The sequence below is a fragment of the Salmo salar genome, chromosome ssa18 (assembly GCF_905237065.1).
Source record: "Salmo salar chromosome ssa18, Ssal_v3.1, whole genome shotgun sequence".
Lineage (NCBI taxonomy): Eukaryota > Metazoa > Chordata > Actinopteri > Salmoniformes > Salmonidae > Salmo > Salmo salar.
The window spans coordinates 11,738,197-11,763,535 of record NC_059459.1 but is presented as its reverse complement, the minus strand read 5'-3'; the positions used below and the strand labels follow the sequence as shown (position 1 = coordinate 11,763,535).

General features: G+C 41.1%; 2 protein-coding genes across 3 annotated transcripts; one reads left to right on the top strand and one right to left on the bottom strand.

Annotated features, from left to right (window-relative positions):
- Positions 1-4,489: 4,489 nt before the first annotated feature.
- LOC106576755 (hydroxycarboxylic acid receptor 2) lies at positions 4,490-7,138 on the bottom strand. Its single transcript, XM_014154126.2, has 2 exons — positions 6,951-7,138; positions 4,490-6,360 (listed from the first exon to the last, which is right to left on the bottom strand). The coding sequence occupies exon 2, from the start codon at positions 6,259-6,261 to the stop codon at positions 5,272-5,274; it is 990 nt and encodes a 329-aa protein (XP_014009601.1). The 5' UTR covers positions 6,262-6,360; positions 6,951-7,138; the 3' UTR covers positions 4,490-5,271.
- Positions 7,139-11,973: 4,835 nt separating this feature from the next.
- On the top strand, positions 11,974-23,162 carry LOC106576756 (transmembrane protein 229B). Of its 2 annotated transcripts, XM_014154127.2 has the most exons (3): positions 12,007-12,278; positions 18,977-19,118; positions 22,359-23,162. In XM_014154127.2, exons 2-3 carry the CDS (start codon positions 18,998-19,000, stop codon positions 22,841-22,843), a joined length of 606 nt encoding a protein of 201 aa, XP_014009602.1. In that variant the 5' UTR covers positions 12,007-12,278; positions 18,977-18,997; the 3' UTR covers positions 22,844-23,162. The 2 variants fall into 2 exon arrangements, with proteins under 2 accessions (XP_014009603.1, XP_014009602.1); XM_014154128.2 differs by lacking the exon at positions 18,977-19,118 and having other exon boundaries at positions 11,974-12,278.
- Positions 23,163-25,339: the final 2,177 nt, after the last annotated feature.

The following is a 25,339-nucleotide window of genomic DNA, read 5'->3' as shown; positions in this document are numbered from 1 at the left end:
CAGTGAGCTGAGATAAGGCGGGGCTACACTTATTTCCTCTACCACCTCGCAGTTAGATCATGGTATTGCTGGTGAAAGTTGAGGACTTCTCATTCTGCAGACAAACATATTCATGTTGGTGTGTTAGTAAACACAATGTTAGTAACTACTAACAGGAATCACCTCATACATAACAAACTGCTGACAATGAAATAACCACATAAAGCTATGAACAATTCTACAATACTTTTTATTTAGGGTGTAGATCAGCTTTAATATTGCAAATAGATTGTGGCTTCTATCAATGTAATTGTCTGCATAACTTCCAATCCCCCATCTATATTATTTTTTATAAAGATACAGTATATACAGTTGAAGTGGGAAGTTTACATACACTTAGGTTGGAGTCATTAAAACTAGTTTTTCAACCACTCCACAAATTTCTTGTTAACAAACTATAATTTTGGCAAGTCGGTTAGGATATCTACTTTGTGCATGACACAAGTAATTTTTACAACAATTGTTGACAGACAGATTATTTCACTTACAATTCACTGTATCACAATTCCAGTGGGTCAGAAGTTTACGTACACTAAGTTGACTGTGCCTTATACAGCTTGGAAAAATTCCAGAAAATGATGTAATGGCTTTAGAAGCTTCTGATAGGCTAATTTACATAATTTGAGTCAATTGGAGTACCTGTGGATGTGGTGCCTGTACCTGTGGTGTACCTGTGGATGTATTTGAAGGCCTACCTTCAAACTCAGTGCCTCTTTGCTTGACATCATGGGAAAATCAAAGGAAATAAGCCAAGACCTCAGAAAAACATTGTAGACCTCAACAAGTCTGGTTCACACTTGGGAGCAATTACCAAATGCCTGAAGGTACCACGTTCATCTGTACAAACAATAGTACGCAAGTATAAACACCATGGGACCACACAGCCATAATACCACTCAGGAAAGAGACGCGTTCTGTCTTTTAGAGATGAACGTACTTTGGTGCGAAAAGTGCAAATCAATCCCAGAACAACAACAACGGACCTTGTGAAGATGCTGGAGGAAACAGGTACAAAAGTATCTATATCCACAGTAAAACGAGTCCTATATCAGCATAACCTGAAAGGCCGCTCAGCAAGGAAGAAGCCACTGCTCCAAAACCACCATAAAAAAGCCAGATTACGGTTTGCAACTGCACATGGGGACAAAGATCGTACTGTTTGGAGAAATGTCCTCTGGTCTGATGAAACAAAAATATAACTGTTTGGCCATAATGACCATTGTTATGTTTGGTGGAAAAGGGGGAAGGCTTGCAATCCGAAGAACACCATCCCAACCGTGAAGCACGGGGTTGGCAGCATCATGTTGTGGGTGTGCTTTGCTGCAGGAGGGACTGGTGCACTTCACAAAATAGATGGCATCACATGGAAGGACAATTATGTGGATATATTGAAGCAACATCTCAAGACATCAGTCAGGAAGTTAAAGCTTGGTCACAAATGGGTCTTCCAAATGGACAATGACCCCAAGCATACTTCCAAAATTGTGGCAAAATGGCATTAGGACAATAAAGTCAAGGTATTGGAGTGGCCATCACAAAGCCCTGACCTCAATCCTGTAGAAAATATGTGGGCAGAACTGAAAAAGCATGTGCAAGCAAGGAGTATTTTTTTTAGTTTTTTTTAACCTTTTAACTAGGCAAGTCAGTTAAGAACAAATTCTTATTTACAATGACACCTACCCCACCCAAACCTGGACGATGCTGGGCCAATTGTTCGCCGCCCTACGGGACTCCCAATCACGGCCGGATGTGATGCAGCCTAGATTTGAACCAGCTACTGCAGTGTGTTAGACCACTGCGCCAGTCGGGAGCCCAAAGTGTATTGTATGTTGACTTTGACATGTTGTGGCTTTCGAGTGCCTTGTTTGCTATTCATACAGATATTTCATTAGGGATTATAAACTCAGCAAAAAAAGAAACGTCCCTTTTTCACGACCCTGTCTTTCAAAGATAATTCTTAAAAATCCAAATAACTTCACAGATCTTCATTATAAAGGGTGTAAACACTGTTTCCCATGCTTGTTCAATGAACCATAAACAATTAATGAACATGCACCGGTGGAATGGTCGTTAAGACACTAACAGTTTACAGACGGTAGGCAATTAAGGTCACAGTTATGAAAACTTAGGACACTGAAGAGGCCTTTCTACTTACTCTGAAAAACACCAAAAGAAAGATGCCCAGGGTCCCTGCTCATCTGCGTGAACGTGCCTTAGGCATGCTGCAAGGAGGCATGAGGACTGCAGATGTGGCCAGGGCAATAAATTGCAATGTCCGTACTGTGAGACGCCTATGACAGCGCTACAGGGAGACAGGACAGACAGCTGATCATCCTCGCAGTGGCAGACCCTGTGTAACTACTCCTGCACAGGATCGGTACATCCGAACATCACACCTGCGGGACAGGTACAGGATGGCAACAAATGCCCGAGTTACACCAGGAACGCACAATCCCACCATCAGTGCTCAGACTGTCCGCAATAGGCTGAGAGAGGCTGGACTGAGGGCTTGTAGGGCTGTTGTAAGGCAGGTTCTCACCAGACATCACCGGCAACAATGTCGCCTATGGGCACAAACCCACCGTTGCTGGACCAGACAGGACTGGCAAAAAAAGTGGTCTTCACTGACGAGTCGCAATTTTGTCTCACCAGGTGTGATGGTCGGATTCGCGTTTATTGTCAAATGAATGAGTGTTACACCGAGGCCTGTACTCTAGAGCGGGATCGATGTGGAGGTGGAGGGTCCGTCATGGTCTGGGGCGGTGTGTCACAGCATCATCGGATTGAGCTTGTTGTCATTGCAGGCAATCTCAATGCTGTGCGTTACAGAGAAGACATCCTCCTCCCTCATGTGGTACCCTTCCGGCAGACTCATCCTGACATGACCCTCCAGCATGACAATGCCACCAGCCATACTGCTCGTTCTGTGCGGGATTTCCTGCAAGACAGGAATGTCAGTGTTGTGCCATGGCCAGCAAAGAGCCCGGATCTCAATCCCATTGAGCACGTCTGGGACCTGTTGGATCGGAGGGAGAGTGCATGGGCCATTCCCCCCACAAATGTCTGAGAACTTGCAGGTGCCTTGGTGGAAGAGTGGGGTAACGTCTCACAGCAAGAACTGGCAAATCTGGTGCAGTCCATGAGTAGGAGATGCACTGCAGTACTTAATGCAGCTGCTGGCCACACCAGATACTGACAGTTGTTTTTGATTTTGTCCCCCCCCTTTGCTCAGGGACACATTATTCCATTTCTGTTAGTCACATGTCTGTGGAACTTGTTCAGTTCATGTCTCAGTTGTTGAATCTTATGTTCATACAAATATTTACACGTTAAGTTTGCTGAAAATAAACGCAGTTGACAGTGAGAGGACGTTTCTTTTTTTGCTGAGATTATATACATGAATATATAGCAATCAAAGAAAATATTTCAAAAATCTCTCAAATGAGTACTATGCAACCATTCAAACTGAATTAGCTCGGCTTTGAAATATAAATACAAAGACTGGTATTTCACTTAGCGTCCCCTCCTTTAGCTGCTGTCTAAACTATATTCACTGGGTCCATGACACTTTCCCGGTTGATTTCTGTTAGAATATCATCCAAAATCTGTATACCTGGACTTTGATTTAGCTTTTCCAGAATTAGTAGCCATTTAAGTTCAAAACGGGTTTCACACAACGGGTTCCCACCTACTCACGTAAAGCACAGGTCATTGGCTATCTAGCTAGCTAGGTTTCAAAACGATCGTTAACATTGGACAAAGATAGTCAATCAAGTGAACACCGCCCGTGTCATCGGTGCGCAATAACGCGTCGTACCTTCCTGGCTAAAATTGGCTTTCCAGTGGATATACTGAATGCAGAATGATATAGCAAAGGCTGGTTACTTTTTAGAGTGTCTGAGGAATAAATTCAAATGTAATTTGACTGGTTGAAACAACATTTAGCGTTCGAGTAGCACAGCTTTTTCTTTGCAAGTTGAACTTGTGGAAATACAAAAATCGTGCATACTAAATGGACGTTTTTAGGATATGAAAAAGGATGTTATCAAACTACACTACATTTTATCTCTGTGTTCCTTAGGATGACAAATCAGAGCAAGATGTCAGAATGTAATTAAATTATTTACCTGCAGATCTGAATGTATCAAACCTGTCGCTGTGATACAAGTGTTTTGTTGTTGTGCACTCAAAACAATAGCATGGTATTTTTGTGATGTAATAGCTACTGTAAATTGGACAATGCAATTACATTAACAAGAATTGAAGCATTATGCCCATATAAGACACTTATGTACAACATTTTTGTCCCCCAATTTTTTTTTTGTCACATTATGCATATTGAGCAATAACTGTCCCGTTGACGGGACACCGATCCATAACAACATTATACTTCTGAACTTATTTAGGCTTGCCATAAAAAAAGGGGTTGAATACTTATTGACTCAAGACATTCAGCTTTGCGTTCTTTATTCATTTGTAAAAAAACAAAACAATCGCAGTGACATAAAAAATGTAAATTGCTTTAACACAAAATGTGGAAAAAGTCTAGTGGTGGGAATACTTTCTGAAGGCATTGTATAGCATAATAAGCAACTAATTCTAGAACACTGATAAATATTAAAATGTAATCAATTACAAATTGCATGACCCTCCCCTGGACTTGATTTAGAAAATACTAAATCCTCCCCGACTGAAATAGAAAGCATGTCCCTCCCCCATTCTCCTCCTGGTCCCGTTCTGTACATTTTGAAACATCCCTAAACACTGCATCTGGTAAAAATGGTGCATTTGATAGACATTACTAAATCAAGACAAAAACATAATGTCACTCTACATCATTCGGTTATAATAATAACCATTCAGTAGAATGAAGGATTTCTTTTTCCTGTCTTTGTTTCACATACACACATACACACATACTCAGTCCTTTCAAGTATGTATCCCACATAGCTACAGAATCGGATCGGATGACCTAGCTGACAAGGTAAAAATCAGTCGTTCTGCCCCTGAACAAGGCAGTTAACCCACTGTTCCTAGAACGTCATTGAAAATAAGAATTTGTTCTTAACTGACTTGCCTAGTTAAATAAAGGTAAAATAAAAATATTAAAATAATATGGCTTGTTAATTATAGCTGTAAAATTCCAATGTCTAGTCTCCATTCGATTCACAGCCATGAAATCTGCTCCTGTTCTCCTTTATAGGGCCTTTTAGAAGGTGGGTGCCTCGCTCTTCACCCATCGCTCGTCATGCTTCCCCGTCGACTCAGCCTCATCTCCACCAGGCCCAGCTTATTGATGGCACTCTTGAGGGAGTTTCGGAACATGGAACTGGAAAAACAGTAGATGACCGGATCCAGCGCACTGTTAAGGTAGGTAAATCCAATGGACAGGCTGAAGAGCTGCGCAGCCTTGTTGTAAGACTCACAGTCGCTGGGTCTGACCTTCTTGATAAAGAGAGCACTCAGGCCTGTGGCGATGCTGGGAAAGAAACACAGCACAAACACAGCCACGATCAGCCCAACCACGCGGATGGCCCGCTGCACCTTCTGCCCCTTGTCCAGTTGCCGTTGGCGCAAGATGCAGGCAATCCTGGCTGAGCAGAATAGCAAGAGCAGCAGGGGCAGGAAGAACTCCCCGACGAACACTGTGTTGTGTATCTTGATTGCCAGGGGAGTCACATTGTAGGCGCTGAAGCTGCGACACAGGGACTTGTTGCCATGCTGAACGAGGAGGTCGGTGGTCAGCAGGGGGAGCCGCAGGGACATCACCACCGCCCAGATGCCCCCCGCCACCCATCCTGCCTGGGTAGATGTCATGTGGTTGACACGGTGGTGTGGGTGGACCACCTTGAAGTAGCGGTCGAAGGCCACGGTAGTCATGAAGGCGATGCTGGCCGAGCGGTTGACAGCGAGCATGAAGAGGTTGCTCCGACACCAGGCTTCGCCAAACACCCAGTGTTCCCCACGGAACAGGTTGTCAATGCGGAAGGGCAGGGAGATGAGCAGTAGGAAGTCAGCCAGGACCAAGTTAAAGAGGAACAGGGTGTTGGCCCTCCAAGTCTTCAGACGGCAGGTGAAGATCCACAGGGCCATTACGTTGCCTGGCAAGCCCACTAGGAGCTCTGTAATCAGGACAGGGGGCAGTATTTTGGCCACCAGATCCTGAGGGGCCAGGCAGTGGAAGGGCTGGTTACTGTGCACTACTGTTGCTTCTTCAACCATAGTTAGATTGAGTATGTTTTTGCTTCCAGGAAACCTCAGATGTTGGTGTTTTTCACACAGTCTGGCTCTTCCTCTTTACAGAGCATCTCAGGGGGATATCTGCACAAACAAGGCAAATGTGAGAAAATAACATCAAATTTGCCAGGGTAATGCATTCAAGACAGACGAAGAGCTGTTTTCTACAAATAGTCTGTTCATATGCCTACCTCTTTGTAAAAACGTTTATAAAAAGGAAGCTTATTGGAGGTTCCTCTATTACAGGGCTTGGGTAAGAGCTCAGCAAAACCGATGTGTGTTCCTTCAACCTCATGGCTTGGTTGTTGCTCTGACATGCACTGTCAACAGTGGGACCTTATATAGACAGGCGTGTGCCTTTCTAAATCATGTCCAATCAATTTACCACAGGTGGACCCCAATCTAGTTGGATGCACCTGAGCTCAATTTCAAGTCTCATAGCAATACTTATGAATACTTCTGTAAAATTTGGGAATAAACTGTAATAAAACAATATATTTTCTATGCTCAAAATTAACTCCTCCTTCAGTGCATGTTCAGTGAAAATGCTTGCTATGTTCGCTTGTAAGTTAGCCTTACACAATTGATGAGAAACGTGAAACAAATATGAAAAACATTTCAAAACAACATACACACACATATATAAGATACCTTTTCACATATTCACTACTCACCAGTTGAGCGTTTGGGGTCATTGACTGCGTTTGGGGTTGAAGAGCAGTTTAGAATCCCGTAGGTGACTTTGAATGTCCTCAACAGATTTTATCTCCTCTCCTGTGTGTTTCCACTGTTCAGGCTTTTCTGTTGGTTTTTAGAGGAGCGTCTTGAGACTGTCACTTTAAGACTGACTTCCTCTGAGGGCTGGCCAGACCCAACATGACATCACTAAGTGTGATCTCTGAGCTAATTCAGGGAGATTGCAATCACAACCAAACTCTAATTTGAATGTCCTCTTCAGCCACATCTGCATATACAGTGCCTTCAGAAATTATTCACACCCCTTGACTTATTCCACATTTAGTTGTTTTACAGCCTGAATTCAAAATGGATTCAATCAATTTGTTTTCTCACCCATCTACACACAATACCCCATAATGGCAAAGGGAAAACATCTTTGTCAAAATGTTTGCTAATATACAAAAAAAACGAACAGAAATACCTTATTTACATAATTATTCACAATCTTTTGCTATGACACTCCAAATTGAGCTCAGGTGCATCCATTTTCCTTTGATCATCCTTGAGATGTCACTCCAACTTGATTGGAGTCCACCTGTGGCCAATTAAATTGTTTGGACATGATTTAGAAAGAAACACACCTGGCTATATAAGTCCCACAGTTGACATTACATGTCAGAGCCGAAACTATACCATGAAGTCCAAGGAACTGTCCGTAGATCTCAGAGAAAGAATTGTGATGAGGCATATGTCTGGGGAAGGGTATAAAACCATTTCTAGAGTGTTGAAAGATTCAAAAAACACAGTCTCCATCATTGGAAAATAAAAAAAAATATGGAACTACCCAGACTCTGCCTAGAGCTTACCATCCTATCAAATTGAACAACCGGGCAAGAAGGACCTTGGTCAAGGAGGTGACCAAGAACCCAATTACCACTCTGACAGATCTACAGAGTTTCTTGGCTGAGATGGGAGATCCTGCCAGAAGGACAGCAGTCTCCACAGCCCCTCACCAATCTGGGCTTTATGGGAGAGTGGCCAGACGGAAGCCATTCCTGAGAAAAAGGCACATGACAGCATGCCTGGAGTTTGCAAAAAGGCACGTGAAAGACAGAGCATAAGGTAAATGAGTCTGTGGTCTGAGACAACAATTGAACTCTTTGGCCTGAAAGCAAAGCATTATGTCTGTAGAAAACCAGGCATCACCTGTCTAATACCATCCCTACCGTAAAGCATGGTGTTTGCAGCATCATGCTATGGGGATGCTTTTCAGCGGCAGGGACTGGGAGACTGGTAAGGATAGTGGGAACAATGAATACAGACAAATAAAGGCAAATCATTTGTGAAAACCTGCATCAGAGTGCAAATGACCTTAGACTGGGGTGAAGATTTATGTTCCAACAGGACAATGACCCCAAGCATACAGCCAAATCAACGCTAGAATGGCTTCAGTACAAGAATGTGAAAGTCCTTGAGTTGCCCAGCCAAAGCCCAGACTTGAATCCCATTGAAAGTCTGTGGAAAAACTTGAAGATTGTTGTTAACCTGCCACTCCCCATCTAACTTAACAGAGCTTGAGAAAATTTTCAAGGAAGAATGGGAGAAAATCCCCGAATCCAGATGTGCAAAGCTGATACTGACACACCCAAGACAACTCAAAGCTGTAATCGGTACCGAAGGTGCTTCTACAAAGTATTGACTTAGCACCTATTTTTCTAAGTGTGTATCTAGAACCTAATATTCGGATTTCCCCATAGGCGCTGCTGCTCCTTGTTCACCACACTGTCTGTGTGGGTGGACCATTTCAGTTTTTTTTAAGTTCCTCGGCGTACACATCACGGACAAACTGAAACGGTCCACCCACACAGACAGCGTGGTGAAGAAGGCGCAGCAGCGCCTCTTCAACCTCAGGAAGCTGAAGAATTTCGGCTTGTCACCAAAAACACTCACAAACTTTTACAGATGCACAATCGAGAGCATCCTGTCGGGCTGTTACGGCAGCTGCTCCGCCCACAACCGGAAGGCTCTCCAGAGGGTAGTGAGGTCTGCACAACGCATCACCGGGGGCAAACTACCTGCCCTCCAGGACACCTACACCACCCGATGTCACAGGAAGGCCAAAAAGATCATCAAGGACAGCAACCACCCGAGCCACTGCCTGTTCACCCCGCTATCATCCAGAAGGTGAGGTCAGTACAGGTGCATCAAAGCTGGGACCGAGAGACTGAAAAACAGCTTCTATCTCAAGGCCATCAGACTGTTAAACAGCCATCACTAACATTGAGTGGCTGCTGCCAACATACTGACTCAACTCAAGCCACTTTAATAATGGGAAAATTGATGTAATCAATTTATCTCTTGCCACTTTATATTATTTATATTAGATAATGTTTACATAACCTACATTTTTCATCTCATATGTATATACTGTACGCCATACCATCTACTGCATCTTGCCATCTTGATGTAATTAGATTTATCACTAGCCACTTTAAACAATGCCACTTTATATAATGTTTTCATAATCTACATTACTCATCTCATATGTATATACTGTACTCTATACCATCTGCTGAATCTTGCCATCCTGATGTAATGTATCACTATCCACCTTAAACAATGCTGCTTTATATGTTTTCATACCCTACAATACTCATCTCATATGTATATACTGTACTCCATACCATCTACTGCATCTAGCCTATGCCATTCGGCCATCACTCATTTATATATTTTTATGTACATATTCATATTCATTCCTTTACACTTGTGTGTACAAGGTAGTTGTTGTGGAATTGGTAGATTACTTGTTAGATATTACTGCATGGTCGGAACTAGAAGCACAAGCATTTCGCTACACTTGCATTAACACCTGCTAACCATGTGTATGTGACAAATACATTTGATTTGATTTGGGGTATGAATACTTTCTGAAGGCACTGTACTTCTATATGACTGGGGGACTTTGCTTTATCTGAGGTATCATTGTGGATATTTTAACATGCAACTGCTTGTTCACAGCGATAGGGGATGTTGGTCAAAATACCAGTGAGTCAAGATATAGATGTAATATCAGGAATAAGAGAAGGTGAAATGTGCTGTCCTCATAAGAAGAAAACCAGGCATACAACTGGGGGAAGACCTTTTCCTGAAGCATACAGTTCCACTATTACCCATGAGTCATGACATATGAGCAACATATACTGTATCAACCCAGAAGCTCCTTTTCAACCTAATTCCCCCTGGATCCCGCTATACTGTAGTCTATGAATCAGTCCATGGATTGCACCTGGCTGAGAACAGTGATTTAAGTTCATAGCAGCGATAGGGAACTACTTCAATTTTTCAAGAATGAGTTTGGGTGTCTTAAAGGGGCATTCTGGGATTGCTACATCTGTTTTAAGACTTGTAAAAGAATGACATATAGCCATAGATTCTTGAAGGAAAAAAAAGAAAAAAAGAAAAATTGTCTGATCTATGAATAATGTTTATAGCATTAATGTCATAATATAACCATATACATCAAGGTAAAAATCCCTTAGTATGTGACAACAGACGGTGTTAGTCTGAACAAAGTTCAGTACTCTGATCAAAGTCCATAGGAAATTATTTAGAAATGTTCAGATGACAACATTATCTGTCAGCGATGTCGCAAGTCCTCTGTTGTCAGTCATTTTGAGGTTACCAGTCTCACTAACTCTATTTCGCAGAACATAGAAGTAGCACATGTTGTGAAAAATAAATAGGGACACACGACCACACCCACCGACATTCACACTCTAAAAACAACTTTCCTGCATGCACAAATACTCTGCAATAAATGAGTGTATCTGTGTTGATAGGCAGATGTTAGCCCTATGGTGGTGCCACTTTTACGGCCTCTGTTTGTTTTGTGTGCGGTGTAATAAAGTAGGAAAATAAGAGACCAGAGTCCAGCTTACACACACACACACACACACTCACACACACACACACACACACACACACACACACACACACACACACACACACACACACACACTGTGGTAGGCCTAGGAGGGAGGGGGAGTCAATTACCACTAAGTCATTCCCCTCTGTCTGTCTGTAAATGACTGTAAAAGTAGTTGAATCGCAATGTTTTGAGAGCCTTTTGAGGGGAAGCGATGTAGCTTGTGAAAAGGAGCTGTGCTAGATAACCTATGACATTTCTGGCACAGAACTGAAAGATATTATGCAAGCTGTCTCAAAAGCGTTCTTCCACTAGCTTTTAAAAATTCACAAATGTAAATTGTTAGATATTGGACAGATCAGCTTTGTACCAATATCTTGGTCACTGTGTAAACAGGGTACAGTGTTCTACACTCTTACAAAAAAGGGTTCCAAAAGGGTTCTTCAGCCGTCCCCATAGGAGAACCCTTTTGGGTTCCAAGTAGAACCCTTTTGGGTTCCAGGTAGAACCCTCGGTGGAAAAGGGTTCTACATGGAACCCAAAAGGGTTCTTCAAAGGCTTATCCTATGCCAACAAACACTTTTAGGTTCTAGAAGATAGCACCTTTTTTTGCTAAGAGTGTAGGCCCTACTTGCATGTTAGACATCCCACATTAACACATACCCACAATTCTCCCATCCCATGTAAAGGTACACATCACACATTAAACCAGCCTGAGGCAGACAATGGTGATCCTCTCTGTAACTCCAGAGGACCTAGATGTAATGTCAGGGCTAGCCCATCCTTATCAGTCTCCCATAAGGTCATGTCCCTCACTCCCTTCGCCTGTCCTCAACTGATAAGCCTCACGCAGCCTGCTCTGAGACAGTAGAGAAAGGACCCCCAAAGCCTTAGTAAAGTTTACTTTGGTGACAGTGACACACAGGCACGCACACACACACGCACACACGCACACACACACACACACACACACACACACACACACACACACACACACACACACACACACACACACACACACACACACACACACACACACACACACACACACACACACACACACACACACACACACACACACACACACACACACACACACAGTTTGTCACTGATGGCCCAGATGAGTGGTAAACCTGGTTGGCTCTCCTCCCCACCGCCTCTGCACTCCACCCTGACCTTAGACTGGAGAAGAGATGTCGCTCTGTACCTCTGATAGCATAGACTGGCTTAATGTTTAGCCTAGGGTCTTAACACACACACACACACACACACATAGACACAACGAGGCAGACCGGGAAGCAGTATAAAAGGCAAAGTAACCACAGAGACATACACGGCTCAGGGATGGAGTCAGGAACACTACACGTAAGGAGGGTACTAGGCGGTAAAACTTTGGGTGAGTATTTGAGTCATTTTTTGGGGAGTTGGATTTATAGGATTGCATTTTTATCACAATTAATTTCAAATAACAACCATGACTATCAGCTAATCAATTTGTTACAGTGAACCTACAGCCATAAATGTTTCTATGCTGAAATAAAACTTGTTCAGTTCTTTCCTAAGTTGAGTCGTTTACAGTAACTGCCTGATCAATAACAATTACAGATAAAGTCAATTGTTTGTCTGTTAAATGAAGAACAATAGGCTCTATAGACCATAACAATGCTGACATAGTATAAGCACATTTCTTAAACTTTGCATGGAATATCATAGAGACTTTTAATAGGAAAGCATGTAGTGAAATCATCTGTGTTTCCCCCGTGAGTCAATAGAAGACAAAGGTTATTGACTTGCACCCCCCCTCCCCAACGTCAAAAATATTTTAACATGACACTCCCCTTGTACTGTAAAAAAAAAAAAAAATGCAACCAAGGTAAAGACAGTTTCAAGTTGGATATTCAACAGATATACACGCTTTCAAACCTCAATAGCTTTCAAACTACTTGAGCCACAGACTCCAAATAATTGTCATGATGTTGGAAAAATTGCACTCAACATTGCACAGGTCTTATTTTCACGATTTGGACATTAATTCATTTTCCAAAGCTAATAAACATGTGGAAATGTGAGCAGCATTTTGAATTCCTAGTTGAATTATTTAGGGAACGAAAAACAAAGGACAAACCTTTTTTACATTTGAATTTCAATAGCTCCTTGGTCATGTGACCTACTGACTTCAAACAAGGTTCAGAATGTCCACTGACTACCCTTCTATATTGCACACCCTTTAGTTTGTCCATTTTCATCTCACAAGATTTCACATGAATTTTTAATTTTTTAAATTTCAATAGCTCCTTGGTCATGTGACCTACTGACTTCAAACAAGGTTCAGAATGTCCACTCAGTGGGCCCACACATTGCACACACTTTAGTTTGTCCATTTTCATCTCACATGATTTTACATGAATTTTGAAACTTTCACATTTCAATAGCTCCTTGGTCATTTGACCTACTTACTTCAAACAAGGTGCAGAATGTACACTGGCTACCCTTCTATATTGCACACTCTTGTTTGTGTACTGTACAATCATGCAGTGTAACGTACATTTTTCATTTTCTTTTTTGTTTTAGATTGCAATAGCTCCTTGATCATATCAATTACACCTAATAAGCATGCAGTGGATATACACCCATATTGCATAACCTCTAGTTATGTTTCTTCTATATTGTTGTACATTAATATTAGTTTGACAATTAGGGGGTTCCGTGTACCGTAGAGTTGGCGTGAGTGACTCGAGGCGTACTCGCACTCCAGATCAGAGTGCTGAAGACGGCCCAGGCTGTGGAGGTCAACTTCCTCTTGTAGGCGTCAATTGGGTTTACCTTTTGGTCTACAATCATGAGAGAATTGTGTTGTGTTTACCCTTTTCTTTAATATTCATCTAGAATAATTGGTAGTTCTAAGTATTTATTTTGCCTGTTTTTTTATTTTTCCACAGTATTTAACAGCGGTGCACAATAGAAGAGAGACAGATAATATATCCTTTCATTGTTAATATCAACCATAAAGGAAAATGGCAAAGTATGAAAGTCATGTTATTAATTGTCCAAAGCAGAGATGGAAAGTGAGCTGGTGAGTTAGGCTGCAGTGGGTTTGCTGGTCAATACATATACTGAACATGTAACCACAGTAATGGTGGCCAGTAAATCAATGAATCAAAAATGTATATTGACAAATTAAACAGAAATTGTAGACCTTTAATCTTTTCTAACATGTCAACAGACACTTTACTTCATATTAGTACGAAACATTTCACAGTGTTAACTTCCTCTTTATCCCTGGTTGATGTACATTTCAGAGCCTCTTCAGTGTGGATGGGGTATAGCATACATGTTCAACAACAAAGACTGCACTTCCAGTTTGTGTTCTTTACTCTGTTGAACTCTTGTCTTCATTCCTAGGCACAGCACATGGAACCGCCGTTGACATGCAAAACATTCAATCTAAAACAAAAGAAAGCTTAACACGTTATAAATAATATCAATTATCAATGCAGTATGACGAATGAGCCATCCATTGTGTTATAGGTTCTTTATCAGTGGCACACATGAAGCAGTTGTTGAACTCTGAAATCATAGGCATGACCTGACCATATGGCTGTCCCATACAACAACATAAAAATAGACATAACATAAAACAATATTTACATTTACTTTGAATTAAATGTCATTACATAGCAGACATTTTTTGTATATCCTCAGCCATTTCTTTTCACAGTTGCTCCGTGTGTTTTTGTGAAGGTTCTATATCAATTTGGGAGGGGATGTTGGGGAACTTTTGTGCAACTTCCTTGGCCATCTACACCAAACAATAAAATAGAGTTTTTGACCTAATTGCCACATAACAGCTAACCATTCATTATTGAAAATATAACTATCAAACCTGCATTACAAAGACCCCACAGCTGAAGGTGTCCTGCTGCATGGTGTGAGTTATTTCCCCTCCTTTCCACTTTATGTCCTCCCAGTCGTCTTTTCCATGGCAGGATCTTCTCATTTTGAAGTATTCTCTTTTTTTATTTAAATATAATGGAATTCTGATTAGTTATAGGCAAATTAATACACAGGCCAAAAATGTATGCTGTTTTCCTTATCACTGTAATTTAGTAGAGGTATATTCCTTTATGCCCCATTCTACACACAGCCTAAATTACAGGCACTGAACCATTTACAGGACAATAATAAAAGTAGCTGTAAGGGCTGTCGTGAGAGAGAGTAGACCAAGGTGCAGCGGAGTTAGTGTTCATCATTGAATATTTAATAAAGAAAGAACACTATACAAACAAAACAAGAAAATTGACAGCCAAACAGTCCTGTCAGGTGCAAACACTAACAGAAACAATTACCCACAAAACCCAAAGGAAAAACATGCTCCTTATGTGTGACTCCCAATCAGCAACAACGACCTTCAGCTGTGCCTGATTGGGAGCCACACACAGCCCAAAACAAAGAAATACAAAAACATAGAAAAAGGAACATAGAACGCCCACCCAATGTAACACCCTGGCCTAACCAAAATAAAGAACAAAAACCCCTCTCTATGGCCAGGGCGTTACAGTAGCATATAGGATCCAACCCTATCACAGAGTGAATAAATGTAGAGTGTTTGTAGACTTTAAGAAAAAAATATTAAGGGACAGTTTCATCAGTACATGCTGAAAGAAAGTCATATCACAAAGATCACAGTGCCCACCAAATCTATGACAATAGAGAATGAATTGTAAGCACCAAAGTGTGTTAAAGTGTGTTTGTCAAAATAATATCTGAAAATGTCAGTTGTTGAACATAATACTTCTATTTGCAATAGCAGTTTATGATATATGCAGTTGAGGAATATTCCATGTACCAACACTACATGTAGGACGGACATAAGACATTCCCACATACAGTAAACACATACATAGAGGCATTTTTCAGCTATGATTTTACTCAGAATCAAGAATGGATATGACAATGGGGCCAGCCCAGGACATAATACATCCTTAGAACAATCTACTTTTTGATCTTCTTGACTTCTTATCTGGTAAACCGCTACTGTGCGTCAAGAAAAGAGCCCCAATTAGGGGTTAGTGTACTCCAGTAAAAAAGGACTGGTTTAGATGAAAAACTATTGCCATATATTCCCATTCATAGGGGCATGAGAGACTAGTCAGTGGTAGAATTGAGTTGGCACTTTATTGGCCCAAACATCCACAGACCCACAAGGTTGAGGTTACTCATGGACAGTAATTAGTAAAAAAAAATGTTGCATTGATGCAGTGTGTCTTCTAACTGTCCAAGAATAGGATCCAAAGCGATAGAAAATATTTGTTCCCATAAATACAACGGAGGATGTCTCTCCTCATACCTCTGGCACTTTAGTCAGACTGACAGATTGTGTAAAAACTTTATGATGGGGCCAGCAACGGAGTTCCCATTGATTAAGCACCACAGAGCCAATCAGGAGAGAATACACAGGTCAAGGGTGCCAATCGAAAGTCAAGGGGTGTGTCTGTGCCTTTTGGATTACTCTCTCTTTACAGAGAACCCCTGTGGTTCAAGTCAAGAGCTACCCTTCGCCTTTCAGTCTGCTCTGCGCATGTCTGAAAGTGACAGAGCCAGCAGCCAAGAGAGTTTTTCACAGTATGTCATGAAAAATGAGGGCCATAAATATTCAAGTGTACGTCATCAGAAACATTCAGCTCCAATTCCAGTTAACTACATAATGATATTACATGTCCTTATACTTGGTTAGGTGCACATCTAATGTTCTTCTATGTTCATCCCTCATACTGTATGAAGTTTTTTACACAATATGTTTAGAATTGTGATAAAAAAAATGCTTATTGTCATGTTATGACTAGTATTTATTACCTCACCCACAAGCATTTGTGGGACTGCAGAGTTTTAAACTCTGAATGATTGTAACGGTTGTCGTCGGGAATGGAGGACCAAAACGCAGCAGGAATGTGGATGCTCATCTTGTATTTATTTTAAAATAAAGAGAACACCAAAATAACAAAATGAAGAACGCACGAACAACAAAACAGTCTTGTCATGCTCACACAGGCAAAACAAGAAACAACCTCCCACAATACCAAACCAAACAATTACCCATATATAGGACTCTCAATCAGAGGCAACGAGAAAGCACCTGCCTCCAATTGAGAGTCCAACCCCCCATCAAACTAAACATAGAAATACAACAAACCAGAAAGAACATAGAAATACAAAACATAGAACATAGACCAAAACCCGGAAATAATAAATCAAACACCCTACTACAAAAATCACCACCCCGAACCATATAAACAAAATACCCTCTGCCACGTCCTGACCAAACTACAATAACAAATAACCCTTATACTGGTCAGGACGTGACAATGATGGAGAAGGAAAGAGGACTTTTTGTCTGTAGACCTCACAACAGCAACCACCACCTCGTAATTGTTTCTTCGCCACAGAGCCGTGACCTGCAATATGCAAATTAAACACATTTAGAAGAGTTATTGTCCTCTTAAACATGAACTGAAAACAAACTATCACAATCCTTTAACATTTGAAGAAGAAAAAAAACACATTGTCACTTTGTGATTGTTTGTCATCTTTCCTGCCCTCTAGAGTCTCTGCCTCACCTTCTGTCCCTCTGTCTCTGGAGTAAGGATATCGATGGTGTTGACTGAATTTCTGGCCATCATCAATATTTCCCTTTCCATTGTCGTCTTTATCTGTTTCTAATGTGTTGTTAACTATATCATTTTGTTGTTGCTGTATGTTTTCTGTAATGACATTACAAGTTGAATTAATCCCTATGTCGATACCTTTACATCACTCAGAAATACAAAAAGCTAGCAAAATGTAAGTTGATCACTTCACAGGAAAATAACTGTAGTTTCAACATGTAGTTGTGGTGTGAATGTTAAACATTTTGGTGTTACACAAAAGACATAGGAATTTATTTTTCCACTTAGAAATAGTAGGCCATGTATGAAATAACTATTTTCATCAGAAAAAGGAACCCTCAAATGCAATATAGCATTTTGTAAGTTGTCTGCAGGTTGCTTGTTGTGAATGCACTCAAATATCAAGTCATTATCAGGTTATGTAAACTGCGTGCTAATACTCACAGTAGAAGGATTTGTCTTAATGTACAGTATATGAAAGTGATGCTATGAAAATTATTATTTCACGTTATCAAGCTCACTCTGACTGACAAATCCCTGCCTATTACTGTGATTAAAAAGAGCATATGAAACATTGTTTTTCATGAGGCCTACCTGCGCGCCTTCCTTTAAGCACCTCTGTTCGAACACCTCTCCTGTCCTTGATCCATCCCACATACAGCCATTTGCGGATCTTCTCAGTGTCCATGTGAAAGATAGTTATTGCGAGGCTGGAACATTTGTTAACTTCCCCAAAAAATGTTGAACACCCATGTAAAATGAAGGCCTGCAAAGCTTACAGATTTAAGTCTAATAGCATGAGATGAAAGTAGACAAACTAAAGGGTGTGCAATGTGTAGGCCCACTGAGTGGACATTCTGAACCTTGTTTGAAGTCAGTAGGTCACATGACCAAGGAGCTATTGAAATGTACATTTTGAAAAATTAATGTAAAATCTTGTGAGATGAAAATTGACAAACTAAAGGGTGTGCAATATAGTAGGGTATTCAGTGGACATTCTGAACCTTGTTTGAAGTCAGTAGGTCACATGACCAAGGAGCTATTGAAATTCAAAAATGTAAATAAATAATTTTAAATAGTGCGAGATGTAAATCAAAGACAAAACAAGTGTGTGCAATGTGTGTCTATGCCATCGGGTTAGCTACAACCAGTTTTGAACGCTTTAGGAGTAATGGTTAAAGAGCTATTGAAATTTGAAAAATGTGATTTGTTACTATGTTGACGGTCCCTAACTGCTGTTGGTGGTCGTAAGGAAAACTACAGGCAAATATCCGTTGAATATCCAACCTGAAATTGTTTTTACCTTGGTAAAAATGCACACCCTCCCCCTTATACTTATAGAATTAACCCAAAACAATGTTTACGACCACAAATAACGATAACTGTAGCGACCCTGTGTTTTTAAACGTGGATATCGTCTTTCCCACTTCAGCATGCTTTTGTGGCACAGCCGATGCCATGCAGGGCTACGGGCCAGAAGGTTGAGGGTTCGCAGACCACCACCGACAAGTTAACTCTCCCTACCTGTTTCATTACACTACGATCAGAGCCGGCTGCAGACAATGATCAGCTTGGTAGGAATCCGATTTTCAACATGTTGATGCAATATTTATAATTATATCAAATATATGCAATTAATTTTCCACCAACAGGTTTCTGTGCCAATGCACCACAGAACCAATAAGCCAAGCATATCAACTTTGGGCGCTTCAACATCATGGTTTGCGTTTTCAACACCAAAATCAAATAGACTTGTCAATCTCGACAAACAGAATATAAGGTCTACATCCCTCCCTACCTTGTAGGCCTACCCAGTAGCGAAGGCTTGGCTTGACAATCTCTGAATGTCATTACACTTTTTGGTGTTTTGGAACAGATGTCTCTTTCCATTCATCAAATAGCAGCTGCACAGTTTGGATGCTGGAATTAGATTTTGGACGAATGTGCTCAGGTAGCCCACAGGAGACTTTTGAATTAGCCTAATCAGATTAACACATTGTGACTGTTTGTGTTTATGCCACACATGAAAGGTAATACATTTAAAAAGTGAAATTACAAATACAGGCTATATTAAAGCGTAAGTTTGTAGAGAGGAAGCAGAGCAATTTAAGCTTTCCTTTATTAGCTGGGCCTGCTGGGAGCATACAGTACTAGTCAAAAGTTTGGACACCTACTCATTAAAGGGTTTTTCTTTATTTTGACTCTTTTCTACATTGTAGAATAATAGTGAAGACATCACAACTATGAAAAAACACATATGTAACCAAAAAAGTGTTAAATAAATGTAAATATATTTTATATTTGAGATTCTTCAAAGTAGCCACCCTTTGCCTTGGTGACAACTTTGCACACTCTTGGCATTCTCTCAACCAGCTTTTCCAACAGTCTTGAAGGAGATTCCACATATGCTGAGCAATTTTTGGCTGCTTTTCCTTCACTCTGTGGGCCAACTCATCCCAAACCATCTGAATTGAGTTGAGGTCAGGTGACTGTGGAGGCCAGGTCATCTGATGCAGCACTCCATCACTCTCCTTCTTGGTCAAATAGCCTTTACACAGCCTGGAGGTGTGTTGGGTCATTGTTCTGTTGAAAAACAAATGATAGTCCCACTGAGCGCAAACCAGATGGGATGGCGTATTGCTGCAGAATGCTGTGGTAGCCATGCTGGTTAAGTATGCCTTGAATTCTAAATAAATCACAGACAATGTCACCAGCAAAGCACCCCCACACCATAACACCTCCTCCATGCGTCACGTGTGAACCACACATGCGGAGATCATCTGTTCACCTACTCTGCGTCTCACAATGACACGGCGGTTGTAACCAAAAATCGCAAATTTGGACTGATCAGACCAAAGGACAGATTTCCACCATTTCTTGTGTTTCTTGGCCCAATCAAGTCTCTTCTTCTTTTGGTGCACTTTAGTAGTGGTTTCTTTGCAACAATTCGACCATCAAGGCCTGATTCACACAGTCTCCTCTGAACAGTTGATTTTAAGATGTGTCTGTTACTTGAACTCTGTGAAGCATTTATTTGGGCTGCAAATTCTGATGCTGGTAACTTTAATGAACTTATCCTCTGCAGCAGAGGTAACTGGGTCTTCCTTTCCAGTGGAGGTCCTCATGAGAGCCAGTTTCATCATAGCGCTTGTTTTCTGCGACTGCATTTGAAGAAACCTTCCAAGTTCTTGAAATTTTCCGGATTGACTGACATTCATGTCTTAAAGTAATGATGGACTGTCATTTCTCTTTGCTTATTTGAGCTGTTCTTGGTTTTTTACTAAATATATACCACCCCTACCTTGTCACAACAACTGATTGGCTCAAACGCATTAAGAAGGAAAGAAATTCCAGTAATTAACTTTTAACAAGGCACACCTGTTTATTGAAATGCATTCCAGGTGACTACCTCATGAAGCTGGTTGAAAGAATGCCAAGAGTGTGCAAAGCTGTCATCAAGGCAAAGGGTGGCTACTTTGAAGAATCTCAAATCTCAAATCTATTTTGATTTGTTTTACGCTTTTTTTTACTACATGATTCCATGTGTTATTTCATAGTTTTCGCTATTCATAGTCTTCGCTATTATTAGACAGACTTGTAGACTATATTGACCTGTGGTGTAGTTAGCTCCCAGAAAAGCATAGTGCATAAGGGAAGTAACAAAACATTTTGACATAGGGGAGGCACATGAAAGCAGATGAGGAAATTTGTCTAAGATGGACTTAATGATATAGTAAAACCTGCAAAAGGGCGAATGCAAACCAGGGAAGAAACATTCTCTTAAACATTTACACTCATCCTAGCATCTTCAGTGGTGGTTTTCTTCTTCTTTAGCTGACAGTACCAAGTGAGAAAGTTAATCAAAATAGCTTCCCTTATCTCAGTAGCCCACCACATGGCTGGGTTTGCAGGATCATTCATGGGTGGAGCTACAAATACAGTAATAAGCATATATGTATTATGTATAACTATATCATTTTAGTGGTATAATATTTGTAGAGTGTATTCTTAAAACCATTTAGTAAAGAGCAAACTTTACTGGGTGTAAGGGTCACACTGGGTGTAAGTGTCACACTGGGTGTAAGGATTACACTGGGTGTAAGGGTCACACTGGGTGTAAGGGTTACACACAAGTTGATGCTGTAACTAGTGGAAATGATTGTCTTTCTCGATCTGACAACTGAGTTTTTGTGTATTTGCCTGTGAACCTGCTGTCAAAATGACATTTCTAATATTGCATAACTAAATAGTTATCATACTGTAGGTATCACAGAGCTGTAACTGTCTTCCCTGTGGCTCAGTTGGTAGAGCATGGTGTTTGCAACGCCAGCATGGTGTGTGCAACGCCAGGGTTGTGGGTTTGATTCCCACGGGGGGACAGTACACAAAAAAAAATGCATTAAATGAAATGTATTCACTACTGTAAGTTGCTCTGGATAAGAGCGTCTGCTAAATGACTGAAATGTAACTGAACATGGAAACATACAGAGTGAACCATCTCAAACCATTCCATTTGGACATGCTAAGAAATCATGAAGACAACAGATGATGAAGAAACATAAATGTGACAGAGATTAGTAGAGTTGTCTCCTGATATGCACTGGCATGGGTCTATGGCTATGTGCATTAAACCAGAGCATGCAGATATGTGGAGCAAGTATTTTGTGAGACTGATTAACTGCTCTGTGTTGCATAATACTGTAACTGGATGTGTGACGCTGTGCACTCATCACTCGTCATTGACTGTACTGTCTGGACAGGTGAGAAATACTTTATGGCGTGCGACAAGTCTTGATCTTCTCTTCCTGTGACAGAGGCTGGTGATGACGAGGAGGCCCCACCAGAGCCACCAGAGCGGGTGACCCATCGTCCCCTGTCCCCTCTGGCCCGCCTCTATGTCTACGCCCTGCACGGCTGCCTGTGTGAGGTGGGCTTCACCGCTGTATGGGACTGGTGGGAGACCAAGGACAGGAGGCTGGCAGGACACACCAGTCTTTGGGCCCTCCCCATGTACGCCTTGGCCATCTTCCTCATAGAGGGCCTGCGTGGCAGGCTGTTGGCCCAACGCTGCCCCCTGCTCCTGCGCATGCTGGTCTACACCCTGTTCATCTACCTGTGGGAGTTTAGCTGGGGCGTGGTGCTGAGCTTTCTAGGAGCCTGTCCATGGGACTACTCTGGGTTTAGCTATAACCTGGCAGGGCTGGTGACTCTGGAGTACGCCCTGCCCTGGGCCCTGGCCTCACTAATAGCAGAGCAGCATGTCATCAGAAAAACTCTGAGAGTACGACTGACTAACTGATGACTCTTTATAGAGGATTACCAAGTCATACAGTCTCACCTACGTCCTATTATATACACAGCATACTTAAGCAATAAGGCCCGAGGGGGTGTGGTATATGGCCGTTCTTAGAAAATAAGGGAAAGCCGCACACTCTAAGAGCTTAGATGCAAAAATGTAATAACCAACGTTTCGACAGCAAAGCTGTCTTCATCAGGGTATCATCACAAACACTGCGAGATGAGTCATTTATATAGTGTCAAGAGACACACAGGTGTTTGTAATCATGGCCAAGTGTGGCCTAATATCATTGGTTAACTCAAATATTTAAAAAAAATGGCATACAAAGAACATACAAAAAGACAAACAAATGGATAGCATACGATCATAGCATTTGTAGTCTAAAATGTATCTAACAAACAATTACAATGGCAAAATCACAATAATCACAAGAATGGCTTCAGATCAAAGTCTATGTTGAGACCGAAGGGAGCAAGGGTCTTTAAATTAAAGATCCAGGCAGCCTCTCATTTTAACAATAAATTATCAAGGTCACCCCCTCTCCACGGGAGGGTGACATGTTCGATGCCAATATAACGCAGAGACGAAATCGAATGGTTTGCTTCCAAAAAGTGGGCCGCAACTGGGTAAGTCAAGTTTTTGCACCTAATGGTGCTACGATGCTCTGAGATACGTACTTTTAATTCACGCTTTGTTTTACCCACATAATTTTTACCACAAGGACAAGTTATAAGATAAATAACTGCCTTAGTGGAACACGTAATAACACCTTTAATTGGGATAGATTTCCCTGTTTGGGGGTGTTTGAAGGATCTACATTTATAAGTGCCATTGCATTGAGCACAGCCATTACACTTGTAATTTCCATCCAGTATGGGCGCAAATAGGCGTTGTTCAGGAATATCTTGGGGTGGTAAATCAGTGTACCAATTGGTCTCTGAGATTTCTGCCCCGCGAGAATACGACCAGGGGAAGGTCAGAAAACACATTACCGAGACTATCATCATATTTCAGAATGTGCCAATGTTTGTGAACGATTCCTTTAATTTGTTCAGAGCATTTTGAATAGCGGGTAGTGAGAACGCAAGAATGCGTCTTTTTGCGAGACTGACCTTGAAAAAGGTCATGTCTCGTTTTGTTTTGAATTTTCTCAATGGCAATATTAATCTGATCATTGTTGTACCCCCTCTCCTTGAACTTATCCTGCGTCTCAGCCATATTTCTGTCGAAATCTGATTGTTTTATACAAATTATTTTGATTCGACAGAATTGGCTGTAGGGCAAACTACTTTTCAAGGGAAGTGGGTGACAACTATCAGCCCTCAACAAACTGTTACGATCAGTAGGTTTCCTGTAAAGATCAGTGTATAGAACATTATCTTCACACAAGATAAAAAAAACGGATTTGACGTGTATCCGATTGCATAGTAAATCTCAAATGTTCAGAACAGGATATTTGGCCGTTCTTAAGCACAGCCCTTAGCCGTGGTATGTATATTGGCCATATATCACAAACCCCCGAGGTGCCTTATTGCTATTATAAACTGGTTAACAATGTAATTAGAGCATTAAAAATACATGTTTTGTCATACACGTGGTACACAGTCTGATATACCACAGCTGTCAGCCAATCAGCATTCAGGACCTGAACCACCCAGTTTATAAATAGAAACACACCATGTCATTGACAGTGTCTTCACAAACCCTTAATTCCATCGTTTTAAGTAAGCATGGTAATAAACTGTCAACACGGTAATACCGGCAAGCATTTTTACTGAGAGATCACTAGTTGGTTGCCATGGCAGCGAATAACAAGTGCACTATCAAGCGTCAAATGAGGCAAGCTGGAACATGACAGAATGTATCAGTCATCTGCTCTGTGGGCAGTACACTGTGCTGGGAAGAGAATCTACTGTAGGGCCACTGTCACAAACCCACACACCACATTCAGTTGAACAACCGAAGTACTGTTCAAACATCCTAAGGATCAAAGGCTTCATATTAAAAAAAGGTTTTAATTAGTAGGTCCATCAAATATCTAGATGAACGTTTAGTGAATTGCTGATTTCTATTTTGTTCTGCTATCTTACATACATCAGGTTTGGACTACAGAGAAATAAAAGGAGTTATTCTGAACTCTGGGTTTAACTTGGTTAAATGTATGTTGTTAAATGAATCTAATGCAGCATTGCATCAATGGAAGATAAAAGTTATGCTTCAGTGGGTTGTTTACATGAAGGGAAGTATTACGTGTGGTATGTGTGAACTTCCTAATTCAACCATCCTGACTGCTGGGAAGTGCTTGGTGTGTTAACACTTTTGGTGTGTTAACAAATAAGAGATCACATAGCATATTTGCATTTATTTATGAACACTTGTACAAATTGTACAAATGTACAATTCAGTTTGAATACATATCAACACTGATTTAGGTGTTCATGAAATGGTTTAATTCCGAAAGCATGAAAATATATTGTTGCGTTAATCATGTTAATT